The 18,225-nt window shown below is 40.5% G+C and overlaps 1 protein-coding gene across 1 annotated transcript in view; it reads right to left on the bottom strand.

Annotated features, from left to right (window-relative positions):
• The window catches only part of EPM2A (EPM2A glucan phosphatase, laforin), a 53,778-nt gene extending 53,225 nt beyond the window's left edge, over window positions 1–553 (bottom strand). The window contains exon 1 of the mRNA XM_036414953.2: window positions 181–553. Coding sequence (XP_036270846.1) covers window positions 181–475 — 295 coding nt within the window. The 5' untranslated portion in view covers window positions 476–553. The remainder of the gene's footprint in view (window positions 1–180) is intronic.
• Between the last annotated feature and the right edge of the window lie 17,672 nt (window positions 554–18,225).

Genomic DNA, 18,225 nt, shown 5'->3' on the forward strand with positions numbered 1-18,225 from the left:
GAGAAAATGGGATGCATCTGTAAGACTGTCAACAATTTTTTTTTTTTTTTTAAAGACCCAGAGAGGGGGCGCTGACAAGAACACAGCAAGAAGGGCGGCTTCCAAAGTCAAGCGTCGGGCAGGGCTCCCAGAGGGGCGGCCCCGGGGGCTCGGGGGCCGCCGGGGTGCCCGCTCCCGTACCTTCCCAGCAGAGCTCTCCGCCGGGCTCCCTCCTCAGGAACTTGAACCAGAACCGGTCCACGCGGCCCGGCGCCCCCCCGGCCGGCGCCGCCGCCTCCTCCTCCTCGGGCGCCAGCTCCACCTCCCCGAGCCACAGGCCCGGCTCCCGCGGCGCCCCCGCGCCCCCCGCCGGCCGCAGGCGCAGCGCCCCGCGCGGCTCCCAGCGCCCCAGCTCAGCCCGCGACCCCGCCACCAGCAGCTCCGGCCCGGCGCCCGGGCCCGCGGGCGGCACCACCACCCCGAACCGGAACCGCATGGCGGCGGCGGCGGCGGCGGGGCTCCGGGGCCCGGGCCCGGCGTCCCCGGAGGCAGAGCGGCCGGCGATTGGGCGGCGCGCGGGGCTGCACCCGGGAGGCCCGGCCCGGGGAGCACCGCCAGGCTGGCCTTTTCGGGCGGCATCACGCGGCCCCGGGGGCCGATCTGAGGCCCAGGGAGCCACACTCCCCCCCCCCCCCCCCCTGCCCCGGTCCCGGAGAAGCGGGCTGGGCGCGCAGAGACAGGCAGAAAGGGGAACGGAGAGGGGGTTCGGAAAGGGAGGAAAGCCTCTCTTACGCCCTGCGGTTTTGCAGTCATCTTTCCAAAACCCTGGGAATGATTTTTACTGGGTTCCTAAAGGAAAAGGGGTTGGCACATGGAAAGCAGCCTCCCTGATCCTGGAATGGGGGGGAGGGGGGACAGATCCTGGGCCACTGGGGACCTTACTCTGGCCACTCACCCCCACCCTGGCCCTGGGGCTCTTTAGGAGGGGTCAGACCAATCCTGGATTCAGCAACCCCTGTACTTGGGTTCCGGCTGGGGAAGAATTCAGACCCGAGACCCAAACTGTAAGAGAACGTTTATTTGTTAAGTCACAGAGGTAGAAGAAGTGATTCCCAGAAGAAATGGGCTTAGGAAAGAAGTTATAGAAGTAAAGGGAGGGTGCTTGGAGCTGCGGAGTGGAGGAAGCTAATGGTAACCTGCCTTGGGAGGCGCAGAGAAAGGCTGGGGTGCTCCTGGGAGGGAGAGCACACTGGGGGGCACTGGTCCTCTGTCCTAAGGGTGTAAGGATGCAGAGTTTAGGGAGATCCCAGGGGAAGATTCCAACAGAATAGTCAGCAGTTCCCCACAGTGTGACTATTCGGGGTTGTGGTCTCCCCTGATTGATTGGCCCACTCTGGGGTAGGGGTCATTATTCAATACAGCTGGCTCTGAGGGCAAGCGTGGGGGTCTCCGGTCTGATTTTGCTACTTTTCTAGACCTGGAGCTGAAATACAACTGAGCCATAGATGTTGTCTCTAGTGAGGAAAGGTCCGGGGGTCCACACTGCAGGACCAGCGATATGCTAGTGGAGGAAAAAGTCACCCTAGGGTGAGGTCCCACCCTACAATAGACTGCCCCTTGCTGGACACCTGGGGCTTTACACCCTGTGCTCTGTTGTACCTAGCCCACCGTCCTAGCTCATGTCCGTCTAACTGTCCACCACAAAATGCAGGTCTAAAATAATCTTGAAAGACCCTGCCAATCCCAAAGGTTCAGTCATTGGTAGAAGAGGTGTCATTTAGACCCAGAGCTGATGCATAAACAGTATTTTCCCTTGCCTAATCCAATTCAATGCCTGGAATAAAACACGATCACTTTATTTTTTTAATTATATTAGTTTAATATGTGCAAAATGGGTTTGTTTTACCTTCCCAAAGGGAAACAAAACAAAAACTCATTCTGTGATTATAAATATATGACATTCATAATTTTTAAATGGCATAAAAATAAAACCTTTTGTTGAAAGCTTCCTTTCAGTAAACATCAGCACTATTTTTTTTCAACTTAAAACCTTTTTATGTTAAGAAATAGAGGTTTTAGCTATTTGGTTAAAAAGAAAACTATTTGTGAGGCTGGGCTTTATTTTTGTCATTGCCATAAGGTAAACCAAATGTCCTGTTAACATATTTGATACTTTTTAAAATATAGTTTTATTGATTTCAGAGAGAGAGAGAGAGAGAAACATCAGTGTTGAGAGAGAATCATTGACCAGCTGCCTCCTGCACACCCCACACTGGGGATGGAGCCTGCAACCCAGACACATGTATGACGGAATTGAACCGTGATCTCCTGTTCATAGGTCAATGCTCAACCAGTGAGCTGGGCATATTTGTTACTTTTTGATCCTTTAATAAAATTGTCCTTGTGTCCTTACTATTGTATTTTCACAAACACTTAAATAACAGTCTTTTCTGTGAACTAAGGACATATTGTTTACCAGTATTTGGAAACATGTGAATAACAATAGAAAGCCAGAATGTCATGCATTCAGAATATCATAAGTACAAGAGAAAGTACAAAAAAGTAAACCATACAAACTCAGTCTCTCTGTAGAACAATTAGTAAATTCATAATACGTTTTACTCTTCAATATTGGTATTCCACTCAATGTTTGGTTGGTTGCTAAGCTTAAGTATAAACACAAAGAAAAATGTGATGACAGCAAGGCTGGCCAAACATGGCTGATTCATTTGCAAAGCAGACGTTAAATCACAGTGGCATGTGAGTCTGTTTATTCATTGCTCTTACAGAATACAGAATATTCTTAGACTAATTTTAGGAAACTAGGAGTCATTTGGCCATGCAGGAACACCAGGAGCTGACAGTGTAGGACTTCCTTGTTGAAGAAAGACTGCAGTCTCTTGTGTACTTTCCAGATGGCATTTTACCACGGGCTCTTTCAAAGTGAGAACTGTCCATTGTCAGCGTAAAGAGGTAAACTGAGGCAAGCTTGAAATTGTCAAAAAATACGAGTTTATTAAGAAATTGCAAAATAAAGAAGTTTATTAAAGAAAACCTATAGGAAAGTCTGTTGAGGGTTTGGGTTTGCTGTATTTTTGAGCAGGGAATGGAAAAGGGAGAGTTCAGTAAGACTGAACCTGTTAAAATAAAAAATAAAAAAACAAGGACCAGCTTTGAAAATTTCCTAAGCAGACAAATACAGTCCAGTCATACAAACAACACTCCATCTTATTTTACAAGATCAACCTGACCTGGGTCATCTCTTTTCATGTCTGGGAAACCATAAGCAAAATTTCCCAAGGTTAATATGAGGTAACCACTGACCAATTCCCTGTCATTTAAGAGAAGTCCAATATTATTAGCTTTCTGTAAGTCAGGATTTCATAGGAAATCAGTTTCCGAGTCCTTATGTTTTGTGTCCCTGGGGGCACATAATTGAGATTTTTCCATTTTATCTTCTAGTTCCATTTTTTTAAAATTATTTCACACCATTCTATATATAAGATAGTAACAAAAATAGAAAACAATATATTTGTTCAACAGGCATTAGTCCTCTCTCCTTACAAAGCAGTTGAGTAACTAACAGTTGGAAGTAGCCCTTTTAAGCACCTAAACAAAGTATGTAACAACGTTTTTTATGACATGATTTAAATATAGTACAAACATGATGGCTACATTGTACTTTAAATAAAATACAACCAGAAAGGAGAGCAAGTCCAAAATACGGATTAAAGAACAGGGCCATGCATCAATTATATTTTATCAATCATTTAAATTTGTTAACCATGAAAATGGCAACAGCCATTGAGCCTTATTATGTTTTTTATACTCATATTATCTTATGTAATTATCTCACCAATTCAGAGGTAATTACTATTGTTATTCCCAATTTTAAATGTGAGGGAAATTGCATAGAAAGGTCCAATAAATAGGCCACAACAAGGAAGGGACAGAACTATAAGTGCTATAAATCATTCATTCAGTTTATAGTTAAAATATGTACAATGCATGTAACTACATTATATGTAATATGCATAGCTTGATTCCTGATAAGGGAAAGCATTACAGAATGTAATTAAATCCCAACATATTTAAATAGGTTACTCTTCATTAGCTCTAAATAAACAATGAACTTCCTATAATTATTTCCTATAACTAACTCCATCCTTAGGAATGATGGAACAGATGGATCATAAGCAGTATTCTAAACTGATTAATGAGTCTATAAAGACGTAAGTATCTTAATATTTAAAAACGGTCATTTTATGCCCTATATGCCTATCTTCTTGGTAATGGAAATACAGATTTAAGAAGCCAAGGTGAATAATTTTCTAGTTACTAAGCTGTGTTATGCCCAGTTCTTTTTCCTAGTTGAATTCTCCATGTGAGTATTCTCATGATACTTCATAAAAATGATTATTTCTGAAATTGATTTGAGGTCAGATTCTTGATGCATGCTATGAGAACAGTTGAATTTAAAGCAAGAGTCATATCAGTAGAGCCACAATTCTAGTAATATTTTTAAACACCAAACCCATTTCTTTCATTGAATTTCATTTCTATAGTGCAATCTTATATATAACAATGCTTGTTGAAGAATGGGTCATAAATTCAAATTTAGAGTTTCAGGATCCAATTCAAATGATAATTTTTTGAAGATCCCTCAGGGAAAGCTGTTACTTGGCTCCCTTGTGATTTATGTTTTTCTGAAACAATCTTTCACTAGTCAGAGGGTTGTCATAAATTTTTTCTTATAATATTGTATATGTATACCCATATTCTCTGATGCAAACCACATTTCATCCACATAGTTCAGGGACTATCATAACTATTCATTTATTACTTGTCAGAACACATCTTAGCGTTTAATGTGTCACATATGTGTCACTATTTCCCATTTTGTAGCTATAAAAAAAAAAAAAAAAAAAAAAAAAAAAAAAAAAAAAAAAAAAAAGCAAACAAACAGAAACCTTCCAGAGAGGATTTGATTACAGCTTTTGTGCATTGTAACTGACTTTTCTGGGTTGGAAAACTGTAAGTTAGGCTGCTTGAAATCCCTTTAAGAATCTGGAGCAGTAGAAGGATATGAGCTGGACCAAGGCTGTATCCAAAAATCCCACAACATTTCTCAACTATGTAAACAATTTGTGTCCTTTGGGTGCACATACAAATCTCCCGAAATTCCAGTGATTCCCTTCCCACCACATCCCACCATAGAAAAGCACTGCCTTCCCAATGCATTGCCAACAGCCAGTTCTGTCATGCTTCTTTCTCTATAATTTCTACAAAAAAATATTAATTTTTAAAATGCTCCAAGTATAAAAAAGAGCCCTGAGAAATATGCCTTTTCAAAAGCTCGGACCTGCCCCTTCCCTCTCACATCCCACCCCACTGACAGCATTGAAAAATCCACACGCTCTTTCCACCCTTCTCAACTGAAAACCTCTCATCACCAAGCCCAAGAAGCCTGGGTTCTGTTAGGCAATGACCTCAACTGACTTTTCCTAGGGCAAGTAGAGGGCTGGACCTCAAGGTTAGACACGCCAGCTTGGAGCTTCCTTCAGATGTAAAAAGATCCTCCAAAGTCAGGGGTAACTTGAATGGCAGGCTAGTGAACACCTTTCTCAACAAGCCTGGAGGGCTTGATAGCTCAACCCCTAGGAACAAAAGAGTGGTTGGCTGGAAGGAATGATTTGAAACTCCCAAGGGAACTTTCAAAGAGTTTGATAAGAGAAAAGAGGTTAGCTGAAAACAGAGCTGGCTCATTTATACTGAAATGGAGAATGAAGACTGAGGGTGCTTTTTAAGAAATTGAACACTCTGTAATTTGCCCTTTGGTGCTTTTTCCTGGCCATTAAATGTGTTTATATTAAAGGTATCCTATCTAATAAAAGGGTAATATGCAAACTAACTATCACTCCATCACAAAGGTGGCAGCGCCCATAGCCACAAGATGGTGGTGCTCGGCCCACCAGAGTCCCCCAGTTCCCAGGGGGAGGGGCGGCCGTGGAGAATGGGCAGCACGAGTGGCCCAGGACGGCCTCCCAGAGCCAGAGTGGACAGGGACAGGGGGGCTGGCATCCCACAGCCTCTGCAGCCAAGCACAGGCCCGGAGAGGAGATAGCCGGCCCACCTTCTGCAGAAGCAGCATGGCTTCTGGAGGAGTGCTGTGGTTCCCACTGGCTCCTGCGGAAACATTGGGTGGCCTACTGTGCATGATATTGAGCGCTGAGCTACTAGTTTCAAATATAAACTGATTTGGGTGCTTATGGCGGATATGGGGAGAGGAAGGTGGGCGGAAAGTTGAATGAAGAGGAGGCCCCTAGATAGGAAGGTGAAGAAGGTCAGTGGTAACTGGAAAGGAGAAACCCATTGACCTTCAACAGCAAGGAAAGGTTTAATCAGAAGCTGAGTCAAGACCCTAGGCTTCCCCCAAATCGTGAGTTCTTACTGAGAACTTGGGGGCTTCCTTTAGGAGGAAGAGGTGTACCCATATTTTAATTAGTGGAACCAGCCACTTATTCAAAGACATGTACTTGTCCAAGAATGCACTGTGGGTGGGTGCTGTCAAGATAGTATTTCCCAAAATGACTCTCATGTAAATGAATGAGATGTAAAGATGGGTGAAAAAGAATCCCCGACATAATGTATATAGACCCTGAATGAATAGGAGATTACTAGGTTAGATACAAAACTGGTTAATTTCTTACTGGACCATAAAACTAGAACCCAGGAGTTTATCTCTTCTACCAGACAGAAATCGCTTGCATGTGATTTCAGATCAACACCTACAAGATTTAATATGTAACATGGGGGATAGGCCCCTAGTTAATAGTAAAATCACAAAATAAGCCCAGGCATGAATAATATTATAGGTACTGAAACAGTTCTCAAGTGGGCCTAGTGGTCCCAACCCCAGCCTGTGGGACATAGTTTTGGATATTTTTTTCTTAACAATGTGTAATAAAAATAAAAGCCTCCCGCCGGGACCGGTTTGGCTCAGTGGATAGAGTGTCGTCCTGCGGACTGAAAGGTCCTGGGTTCGATTCCGGTCAAGGGCATGTACCTTGGTTGCGGGCACATCCTTAGTAGGGAGTGTGCAAGAGTCAGCTGATCGATGATTCTCTCTCATCGATGTTTCTAACTCTCCATCCCTCTCTCTTCCTCTCTTTGAAAAATCAATAAAATATATTTAAAAAATAAAAAGTAAAAAAGTAAAAACCTCCCATTTGTTCAGCTAGTTTACCATAGTCTAGGCGCTGTAATAGTTGCCTTACATACCTTACCTCTCCCTATTTCCATTACATTTTTTATTGTTTTAATGTATTTTTTATTGTTGACAATATTACAGATGTCCCCCATTTTCCCTCCCCCCTCTATTTCCATTACATAGTTATTGTCTCTGTTAAACAGAAGAAGGACCTGAGTTTTTGGGATATTAACTGATTTACCTAAGACCATACAGCTAATAAATGGCAGAAGCAGGACTCGAACCCAGGCGTGCCTGATCCAATAGCCTGTCCAGCCAGGGATGCAGCTCAGCACCACATGGAAGCACTGGGCTGAAGGGAACCCATGCTCCACTTGCAAAACCTTCTACTCTGCATGTCCTTTTTCTTCCCAAAAAATACTTGCTCCTTGGTAAGCCTCGTGCCACAGGGAGAGTCTATGTAAAGCCCTGGGGAAGGAAAGTGCCCAGGGGTGACTATTTCACTACTCCAAGCCCCACAGAGGCCTTATAGAAGCTAAAGCTCTGACGCAGAATGTAGTTAAAATCTATAATAATGAAAGTGTAATTCGCTAATTAGACCTTCTGAACCAAGCCAGGGCTGCAAGGGAAGCCCGGGTCCTGGGTGCCATAGGGAAGCCAGTGATGGCAGCTGGGAGAAGGATGGCCTACTCTTGCACGAATTTTGTTCATTAGGCCTCTAGATTTTTGTTTCTTTTTAATACATTTTATTGATTTTTTACAGAGAGGAAAAGAGAGGGATAGAGAGTTAGAAACTTTGATGAGAGAGAAACATTGATCAGCTGCCTCCTGCACACCTCTCACTGGGGATCAACCAAGGTACATGCCCTTGACTGGAATTGAGCCCGCAACCAAGGTCCATGCCCTTGACCGGAATTGAACCTGGGACTTTTCAGTCTGCAGGCCGACACTCTCTCCACTGAGCCAAACTGGTTTCTGCAGGCCTCTAGTTTTTAAATAAATGTTTAGACACAGTTTGGCAAATTTCAATACGTTTACTCGTTGGAACAGATTCTTAAAATTACTGCTGTTAGCAGACTATCTATATCAACCTGGGCAAATACAAATGCATCAAACTAGATGTACAACAGTAGCCTCGATTTTCTGTGCATAGGCTATGGTGACAGTGACTGCCCAGGGGCTCAGCCACAGGAGGATTCTGCACGCTAACACCCAGTTCTGCAGGAACTTGGCCAGAAACGCCACCTCCCTTGTGTAACGCAAGGAACTCTGAGCGATGGGTGATGGGGAAGCAAAAATGCTAATGCTTCCTATCTTGAAAGGAGGCCAGAGAAGGCTCTGATGGGAGAGCCGGTTTTCTTAACCTGACCTAACACATTTCACTTCAGTTTCTGTGAGAAATGAGACTGAGTGGAAGGAGGCGCTATTCTCTCTATGCCACCACCACACACACATACACACACACACACACACAAACACACACCACACCACACACACACACATACACACACACACACCGTTGCAGCATTTACAAAGTCATCCTATGGGGAACAGGGACAAGGTGAGGGAGGGTTGCGTTGGATGGAGGCCTTGTAGCAACAGCAACTACCGGTCCCTCTGAGGGAAGTAACCGCTGTGACAAATCATTCGTCTGTGATCTAGAAAACTGCTGCTATTCTCTGTAGCAGAGGGCTCCAACAGCAGACCATGGGCATACATGAATTTTTTTATTTCCACACTTCAAGAGTTTTTGTGTGTTAGTTTTTCAAAATAGCATTAAAAGAAAGTAGCAAGGATGTGAAGATACTGGAACCCTCGTTTATTGTTGGTGAGAAGTGAAATAGTGCAGGCACTTTGGTAAACAATGTGACAGTTCCTCATGAAGATTAAACATGAAGTTACTATATGACCCAGCAATTCCACTCCTCCATGAGAAATACAAACATGTGTCCTCATTAAAAAGGTCCTTATAAAAACGTGTACTTGCACTTTCAAAGTGTGGGAGCAAGGTCTAACTCTAGGAGTACTTCTAAATCCTGCTTACAGCACTAATTGTGAGAGCAAGTTCCTCCTCGAACCCTCTCACTGTGCTAACTGTGAGGAACTCAGTTTCTCCTTTACCCTCTGTTCACTGTGTCATTGTTGGAAGCACTCACTGCTCCATCCTTCTGACTGGTCCAAGTATAGGTGCACAGGTCCTAATCACTCCCTCCTACACCAACTGTTGGGTCCAAGCCCCTCTGCCAGGGGCTGGACCTTCTTGGACACCTGGCAGTAGATGAGGAAACCATGAGAAGTTGTGGAGAGTATCAGAAAGTCTTCATTATAGTAGCCAGTGGCCATGTACCATTGCTAACAAGGAGCTACTAGATAAAACAGTCTTTTAAAGCACAGTCCTAAGCAGTAGGTAGCCACACACACAGCTAAATAACAGTACATCTTTCCTGCCTAGTAGCAGCCTCCAACACAGGAGCTGTTATCTGAGCAGCCAGCACTGACTCTGGACCCACAGCTTCACATAGCAGCCGCATCTGAGTGCTCGCATCTCAGCAGCCTCAGTAACATACTTTAATACCACCTAGGCAAAAGAGGCTTTTTGCCAAATAATGACATCAATTATTCTGGTAATAGAAGGACATCGTTGCACAGTCTAGATTGCTGCATCCTTGCACCTGCATACAGTCCTAGACACCGTGATTGAAATTCCTACACTCAGCATGGCCTTGGACATTCTGCATAACTAAGAACAAGTCCTCTGTGCTCCAATTGGCCTTGATCATCTGGCATACTCTGGCATGATTCCCACACAAAGCAACATTCTGTATAATAAAAGGCTAATATGTAAATTGTCCCCTTGGGGATTTGACTGAACAGTTTGACCACTTGCTGTGATGTGCCCTGACCACCAGGGGGCAGTGCGGAATGAAGGAAGGCCCTGGCCAGTAGCCAGCAGCTGGAGGAAGGAAGACCCCAATCGAACCTGATCTCCAGCCAGGCCTAGGGACCCTACCCATGCATGAATTTTGTGCACTGGGCCTCTAGTTATTTATAATAGCCAAAATTGGAAATAATTCAAATGTTTATCCAACTGATGCCAGGATCAATAAAATGTGGCATATCCTTGCAATGGAATATTATTCAGCCTTAAAAAGGAATGAAGTACTGACTTATGATACAACATGCTGAGCCTTGAAAATATTATGCTAAGTGAAAGAAGCCAGTAACCAAAGACTGCATATTGTATGATTCCATACAATATTGTATGAAATGTCCAGAACAGGCAAATCCATGAAGATAAAAAGTAGACTAGTGTTTGCCTCATGTTGAAGGGGAGAGGGAAATTGGGAGGAAATGGGGAGTGACTGGTAAAAGGCATGGGATTTTGGAAAGAAGTTTTTAAAATGACCTAAAAGTGACTTGTTATGGTTACATAAATCTGTGAATATACTAACAATCATTGACTCATACACTTTGAATTGATGACTTGTATGGTATATAAATTACATATCAATAAAGTTGTTTAAAACAAAGCAAATGAACTATCCCAGCAGTTGGTGTGACTCCCTTAAGTTATCTGAGCTTTGAACCCCTGCTTTTTTAAGGGAAAATGCACAGAAAACCTGATTCTGAAGAACGTAGAAAAGAATTTGCTTCCTTTAACCTACACCAGGATACTGAGTCTCACTTGGCAGTGTTGGGTGGGAAGAAGAAGTTTTTAATTTTTTTCAAATCTTAAAAAAAAGAAAAAGCCAATTAGTTCACATCTGACAATTAATATACACATCCTTTTGAACTATACAGTATTGGCTGATTTGGAACTTGCAAATATGTGATCCTTGCCCAGAAGAGTCTATGGTGTAGTTGCTAGAGATAGTTGAATTACAGCACACACAAAAGAATGTTTTTGTATTTAACAATACTAAATTACTCATCACACAGCAATCACTGACAACTAGATTCAGGCACCCTAAAGCTCAGAAGAGGACTGAGCACAAGACCTTGATAGGTTGGGTCTGATACCAGGTCATGAAAAACTTGCAAACAGAACTCAGAATAGATAAAAACAGAGAGAGGGAGGTGACAGGACACTGGTATTCCAAGTGAGGGAATTCATCAACAAAAGCAGGTGCAGGAAATCTCTGAGCATGTTTAAGGTAATTTGTTTATATTTTTTTTGTTGTTGAAAGTATTACATATGTCTCCTTTCCCCCAACCCACTTACCCCCTCCATCCTGCCCCCACCCCAGGCCTACTTACCTAATTCCCCACGTTTTCTGCTATTGTTCTTCCTCTCCAAATTAACTATTTGATTGACCATATTTGCCATTTTTTTTGTAGGTTAAAAATGATTGGATACCAGTAGTTTCATCTTAACGTTTAAACTTGTATCCTTAATTTGAGATTTTTTTGGGGGGGCACTCAGATTAAGAAAATGTTTTACCTGTTTTTTGAATTTTGTATAAATAAAATCTTAGCATATGTATTCTATTGTACCATGTCTTTCACTCAACATTGTTTTTGAAACACATACATGTGGTGGCATGCAACTATATATGGCTCAATTATTTTTGTTTACAGCATGTTTTGCTGATGAGTATCTCATACATTTTACTGTTAATAGACACTAATTGTTTTCATTGTGGCCCTATTACAAACAGGGAAGCTATTAACAGCCTGGTTAATAAATGTACATAATGATGAATATTTGTACAAGTTTTCTATGTCATATACTTAGAAGTAGAATTGTTCATATTCATATTTTTTAATATGTTCATATTCTACTTTTTCTTTAAAGGATATTCAAAATAGGGAAGGACAACCCTTCCCAGTGAAACAATCCAGTGTGTACATCTTCCTAATCTCTACTCCCTACACAGCACATTTCCGCTGTGGGAACATGAGCCCTGGGTAGGAAAGAGGTCAGAGACTTTTTTTTTCCTCTTAGAGTATGTCCCATATTTAAGTAGTGTAATCTCCCTAAGTATTCTCTTTTCTGCAACAAATAAATAAACCTAATTCCTTTAGTCATTTCCTCACAGAGGCTGTTTCCTATGCCTCTAGCTTTCTTGGATCTCCTCTGGACTGCTTCCACCTTTTTCAAATCTAAGGTGAGCATTTAATTGATTGCTCAAAACAGGTCAATTTTGAGAATGAGAAGAGGTGTTAAAATCAAGTTTTAATTGGCTTACAATCGATTGTAAGTGCCATCTATCCCAGGAAACCAAAAGGTACTATTACCTTATTCATGTCACGCTCTATGTGTGTGTTCTGAGAACATTAAGGAATGCTCTGGAGAACTGGCTCCTATTATCGATATTATACAATAGAAGGGTAGTTGGCTCCATGACACATTCCCACTTACAATCCCAGACTCAGAGACTTTGTAATAAATTTATCATGCATAACTAAGAGCACATAATGGTATTCCTAAACAGGAAGGGCAAAACATTGGTCTCTCAGTGGTAATGAGGTAATAACTAGATTTGCATTGTGTCCTTTAGGGAAATTGGGGCTGCTGCTTGATCTCCAATTTAGCAAAAGACACAAATCTCAATGGCAATTTTGTATTCAAAGGAGATTTAGCTGGTTGCTAAGTAACTGTGGGAAAGAAGGTAAACTAGGGAAAATTTTATTAACTTCCCTAGTGTTTACTGACTTCAGAAAAACAGTTCTCTTTTTCCACCAAACCTGTCTGACAATTTGTATTTGGAAAACTGAAGTGTGAAATTTTTCTACAAGCAGAAATATGCAGAACAAAACTGTTTTAGACACTGGGTTAGTATTTGTTTATATAAAACAGTCTATTATGCATCTCATTGCTTAGAGAAGCAAAATATCTGAATCAAAAAGCAAAAATGTTTGGTGACAAGTCTAACTGTCTTAGATATACTAGGGTTTTCTCAAATAGTTTGGTGATAATAATAGAAGGGAGCATTTAATGAGAGCTACCTTATGGTGGTCACTGAGCTTCAAACTCTGGTTACATTATCTAATAAAATCCCCTTAATTTTTGTTAACTAGACATTATGATTTCATTGTATTGGTTAAGCTACTGAAGCTCAAGTAGTTATGTTAATTATTTCTATGTTCTGAGTTAGTAGGTGGTTGAGCCAATATTTTAACTCAATGCTATTTGATTCAAAAGTCCTTATACTTTTTATAAAATATTCATAGAAAAAAACTCATGAACACCCACAACAGCTTGGTGATTGCTAAGGAGTAGAAGGAAGTGGAAGAGGGTATGGGGGATAAATCATGAAGGAGACTTGACTCGCGGTGGTAAACACACAACACAGGATACAGATGATGTGTTGTAGGACTGTACAGCTGAAACCTGTGTATAATTTTGTTAACCAGTGTCACTCCAAAAAATTCAATAAAAATAAAAAAGAGGCTTCAATTTTATTTGCTACCTCATAAAAAAATACTACAGTTCAAATGACATTAAAGTAATTGAGATATACAGCATCGAGACTTAGAAATATTAATTTATTAAAACAATTCAAAATGATGTACCGGTAAGTAGAAATTTGGGGGTCCACTTTACAAAACAGAAGCTATACTTCCCTTGAAAATCTATTACTAAACTAAATTTTTTTAAAAAGAATTAATATTTAAGCAACCAAGAAGTTGACTTAATCTAAAATGTAGGAAAAAATACAATTTGAAAACAAATATTGAATTTCACATTCTTGAGAAGCCAATGTAAACAATATTAATTTAGAAAAAAAATATGTAGCAATTGATATGATTATGTAGCTGATCAAATAGAAGGAGTTTAACTCCCAAATCCACAGAGGTAAGATGCTTTTTTTTCTGGTTACCTGTAAAGTACAGTTTTTGCTTTAACAAAAGTTCACTTTGCTGGATGAATTTTTGGCTCATCTTGTGTGAGTTTGAGATTATTCTGAAGCAGAAAACTTGAAAATAGTAAAATAATGACACTGTGTAACCTTTTCTTTTTAAGATGCAATGAAAGTAGAAGTTTTAAAAATTATTATTTTTCATTGTTCTAATTGTCCATCATGCATAGGAATTTTTTTATTTTCTATTTTTTCCTTTCTGTTTAGTTTCCATAAGTTAATCATTATTTTCTCTCATCTTAATACCCTCTGGCCTACCTCTTTTTTTCCCTGAGTTTTTAACTCCTGGCAAACTCTTAAAATAGCTGAACCACATTAGCTTCCTTCACAGCATATTAAATGTGAATCTTTACTGGAAAAAAAGGATAATGCTTTAAAGATCTACATTTGTTATGAACTTTGCTGAAAATAGCTACAAAATTATTTACTGTGGTATAAGGAAAATTTCTTTAATAGTAAAATTATATATTTGACCAAATGCAATATAAGCTATATCTTTATGAGAAAAATGTTTAAAATGTCAAGAAAACATTCCTAGCGACTCAAGATATGATTTTTTTATTGCTAACAACACTAAAAATAATATATGAAGGAAACTCTGGACAATATTACTGACAGTGTCTCAAAATCAAGAATGACAGATTTCTAAAAAACATTACTTTATAAAAGAGATGCTAGCTAGTATTTTTTTTTTTATTTCTGAAAATTGCAAAGTAATAAAAAAAAAAGTAAACTTAGTCGTATAGTTCTGCAAAAGGAATATCATTTCAATGTCTGGTCAGTGAAGATTTGTCTTTGAATGGTATCAGTGGGGAGCTCTACATGTCACACCTGTCTCCAGGGGATGTGGGTTTCTTGTGATATCACCAGAAAAAGAATTTTCTGAGACATGCATGGGAGAACCAGATATTGCAGAAAGCTTTATTGTTGTGGAATTAAACCCCTGAGTTTCCAAGGTCCTGTTTCCTTTCATTCCACCAAGGAAGAAATCCCATGTTGCTTTCAGCAGAGCTCGGATTAAAGCCATTGCCCAGAGTTTTCACTCTGTGCTGGGGCGCAGTCCAATCCAGCAAGAAGCTAGCTTGCTTTGTGTTCCCTGTGGTAGTTCCTCACTCCATTGCATGTGGAATCCGCAGGACCACATGGATATGGTGGGAACACAGCCCATGCAAGGGAGCCACAAGTCAGCCAAGAGCCAAGACAGCAAAGGGGACCAAGAGAGTGAGATCCTTTGTCTTGGAATTCTGTATCCCCCAATTTTCCCAGGCTGGGGATGATCCTGCCCCCTCTAGTCAATGATCTCTGTCCCCAGGTTTGACTAACGGGCACCTTCCTACATCACCCCAACTTCCCTGTGCATGAGCCCATCTCCCCTTTGTCCACTCCCTTCCCCCAGTGATTTGCAGGGGAAGGACTGGTGGTTTCCTGGAGAATGTGGAATGGCAGGTGAAAGTAGGGCTAAATAATGACAGTGGCAATGTGAATAGAATAAGAAAATGCTATTTTTAGGAGGGAAGAATTTCAATAACCTAAGACTTGCACTGTCCTGAAGTTCTCAGCTCCTGTGTCTCATGACTACTTTGTTATTAGTGTCAGACACAAAATTTGACAATAACTCACCATTTAAAATTCATCCCTATACAGACATCAGCTCCATTTCCAGGCTTTCCAGAAATGTTTGGTTGAGTGGGGGAAAAAGGAGATGTTAGAGTCAACACAAAGATAATGGTAAATAACCCAAGCCAATTTCTGTGCTCCACTCATTAATGGGTGACTGTCATTGCTGAACCATTTACTGTAACATGATTATGAATTATTGAAAGTGCTTACGAGTTGTGATGCTATAATCAGTTTTGTTTTATTTTTAATTTTACACATGGACAAGTTTTTAATGTGGAAGAAAGCAAAGATAAATGTGGAAATTAGTGGCAGATGTACTCTGCAGCACATAAAAGAGATTAATGCTCTGCATAGTTCTGTTTGTAACAACACAATGTTGGTCAAATTAAGAGAAGGCAAAACAAAGTACAAGTGAAAATTTCAAAACCCTATTTAAATTAATGATATTGAACTCTGTGAATTTTATATAGTAAACATTTTAAATCCAGATATAGCCTATGCTATAAAATTCACCCTTTTTAATTATAAACCTCACTACTTTTTAGTACATTTACAAAACATTTTCACAACCCTAAAAAGAAACTCCATACCCATAAATAGGAACTCCCCATATTCCTTGTACCTCAGCCCTTGGGAATCAGTAATTCACTTTCCTTTTCTATGGTTTTGCCTATTCTGGACCTTTCATATAAATGGAATAATGCAAAATGTGGCATTTTGTGTCTGGCTTCCTTTTCAGAGCACAGTGTTTCAAGGTTCAACCAAGCCATTGAATATACCAGTACTTCACTCCTTTTTATTACTAGATCACATCTCATTGTATGGATATACCACATTTTGTTTATCCATGGAGAAACAAAGATGGTGTCAGACTGGATGAAAGTGGATCCTAAAACCAAGGACTAGCATCTCTATATGAAGAGGAGAGGACACAGGAGAAAAGACCACGTGATACAGAGGCAGGGATAGGAGTGAAGCAGCTGCAAGCTATGGAAAGCCATGGATTGTCCGCAATACCAGAAGCTAGGAAGAAGCAAGAAAGCATTCTTTGCTAGGGCCTTCAGAGGGAGCACATCCCTTCTGACACCTTGATTTCAAACATATGCACTGCAGAGACACGAGAGAAGAAATTTCTGTTGTTTTAAACCATTCAGTTTGTGATCATTTGATAGGAAAGCCTTAGGAAACTAATATACCATCTTAATTTATAAGAATCTGGTTCAGATTAGTACCAATTTAATATCAAGGATTCATAGAAATTGTGCTCCTAAATACCTTCTTTCCCTGTATTGTTATTATATAAATTACATCTTTATACATTGTATGCACAAGAATACATATTTATAATTATCGTTTTATGCAGTTATCATTTAGGAGGAAAAAAAGTTACAAGCAACAATTGCATTTATACTGTCTTTTATATTTACCTCTGTAGTTACTCTTACTAGTGCTTTTTATTTCTTCTTGTGAATTTGATTAGGTTCTTTCTAAAAGATTTATTCTTTCTCAGTGGTCCCTATGTGTGTTGGGACATGATTTCATTACAGCATTCCTGCATAAAGCCTCAAAGTCAGCTAGGGATTATGGCCTTCTCAGGTCTCTCCTACCATGCATACAACCCTACGTATGCACATGGACTTACCGATTTCCAATAATATGTCAGAGCTTTACAAAGTCTCCTATGGCCATAGCATTCTTCAGCTTTTCCTTTTAAATATTTTTCATTAGTGTCTTTTTTGGCTTTATCCATGATCACTGCCTCACATAGCTGCAAGGATAAACAATTACCACTGATTATTTTCAATAAATGCCCCTGGATAAAGGCTGCTTACATTGGGTGAGCTCTGAATCAGGTCAAATGAAGACATGCATTGCAAGTGGAGTTTGCCAGGAAGCTGCCAGGTAGTTTAAATGATTCCATTTCTCTGAGAATGGGACTTTGAATCACCTCCAAAGCCATTCTGCTCCCTCCAGTTGCTGCTAGGCTGCTGGCTTTCACCATGATTGCAAGCTATTGGTTTTCAAGATTTCCATGGAGCTTGAAAAAGGGAGATAGAATTAGGGTAAATTAAAATGTCCCAAAGATTGCTGTTCTTCCTGAGATTCAGCCATTTTCTTGAATAAATGCTCCCTGGATTTTGTTTGTTTGTTTGTTTGTTTGTTTGTTTCCCAAGTTAGAAAAGTGTTAATTTTGACTATACTTGCCAATATACTCATTGCTTTGATAGAAAAGAGGGTATTGAAGTTCTTACTCTGACATTCTTCATAATGTCACCCCCATACATTGCAATTTTAAACAATGAAATAAAAGTATCTGTGCTTATTACTCTAATGGTACATATTAATTAGAGGTTTTATCTAGTCTGTGACTGGCAAGGTCTCTTGCTTTCCCCCACCCCCTCTTTCCTGATGCTCTTCACTTTGCTGTTTCATTGCCCACATGCATCTTCATTAGAGAGAGAAAGAATAGCAAAGATTATAAAACTGATTATTTCACTTCTCCTGAGTTGCTGTGGTAAAAAATAATTCATGAAGATTGAGTTGAGTCTGGTG

The sequence above is a fragment of the Pipistrellus kuhlii genome, unplaced genomic scaffold (assembly GCF_014108245.1).
Source record: "Pipistrellus kuhlii isolate mPipKuh1 unplaced genomic scaffold, mPipKuh1.p scaffold_m20_p_5, whole genome shotgun sequence".
Taxonomy (NCBI): domain Eukaryota; kingdom Metazoa; phylum Chordata; class Mammalia; order Chiroptera; family Vespertilionidae; genus Pipistrellus; species Pipistrellus kuhlii.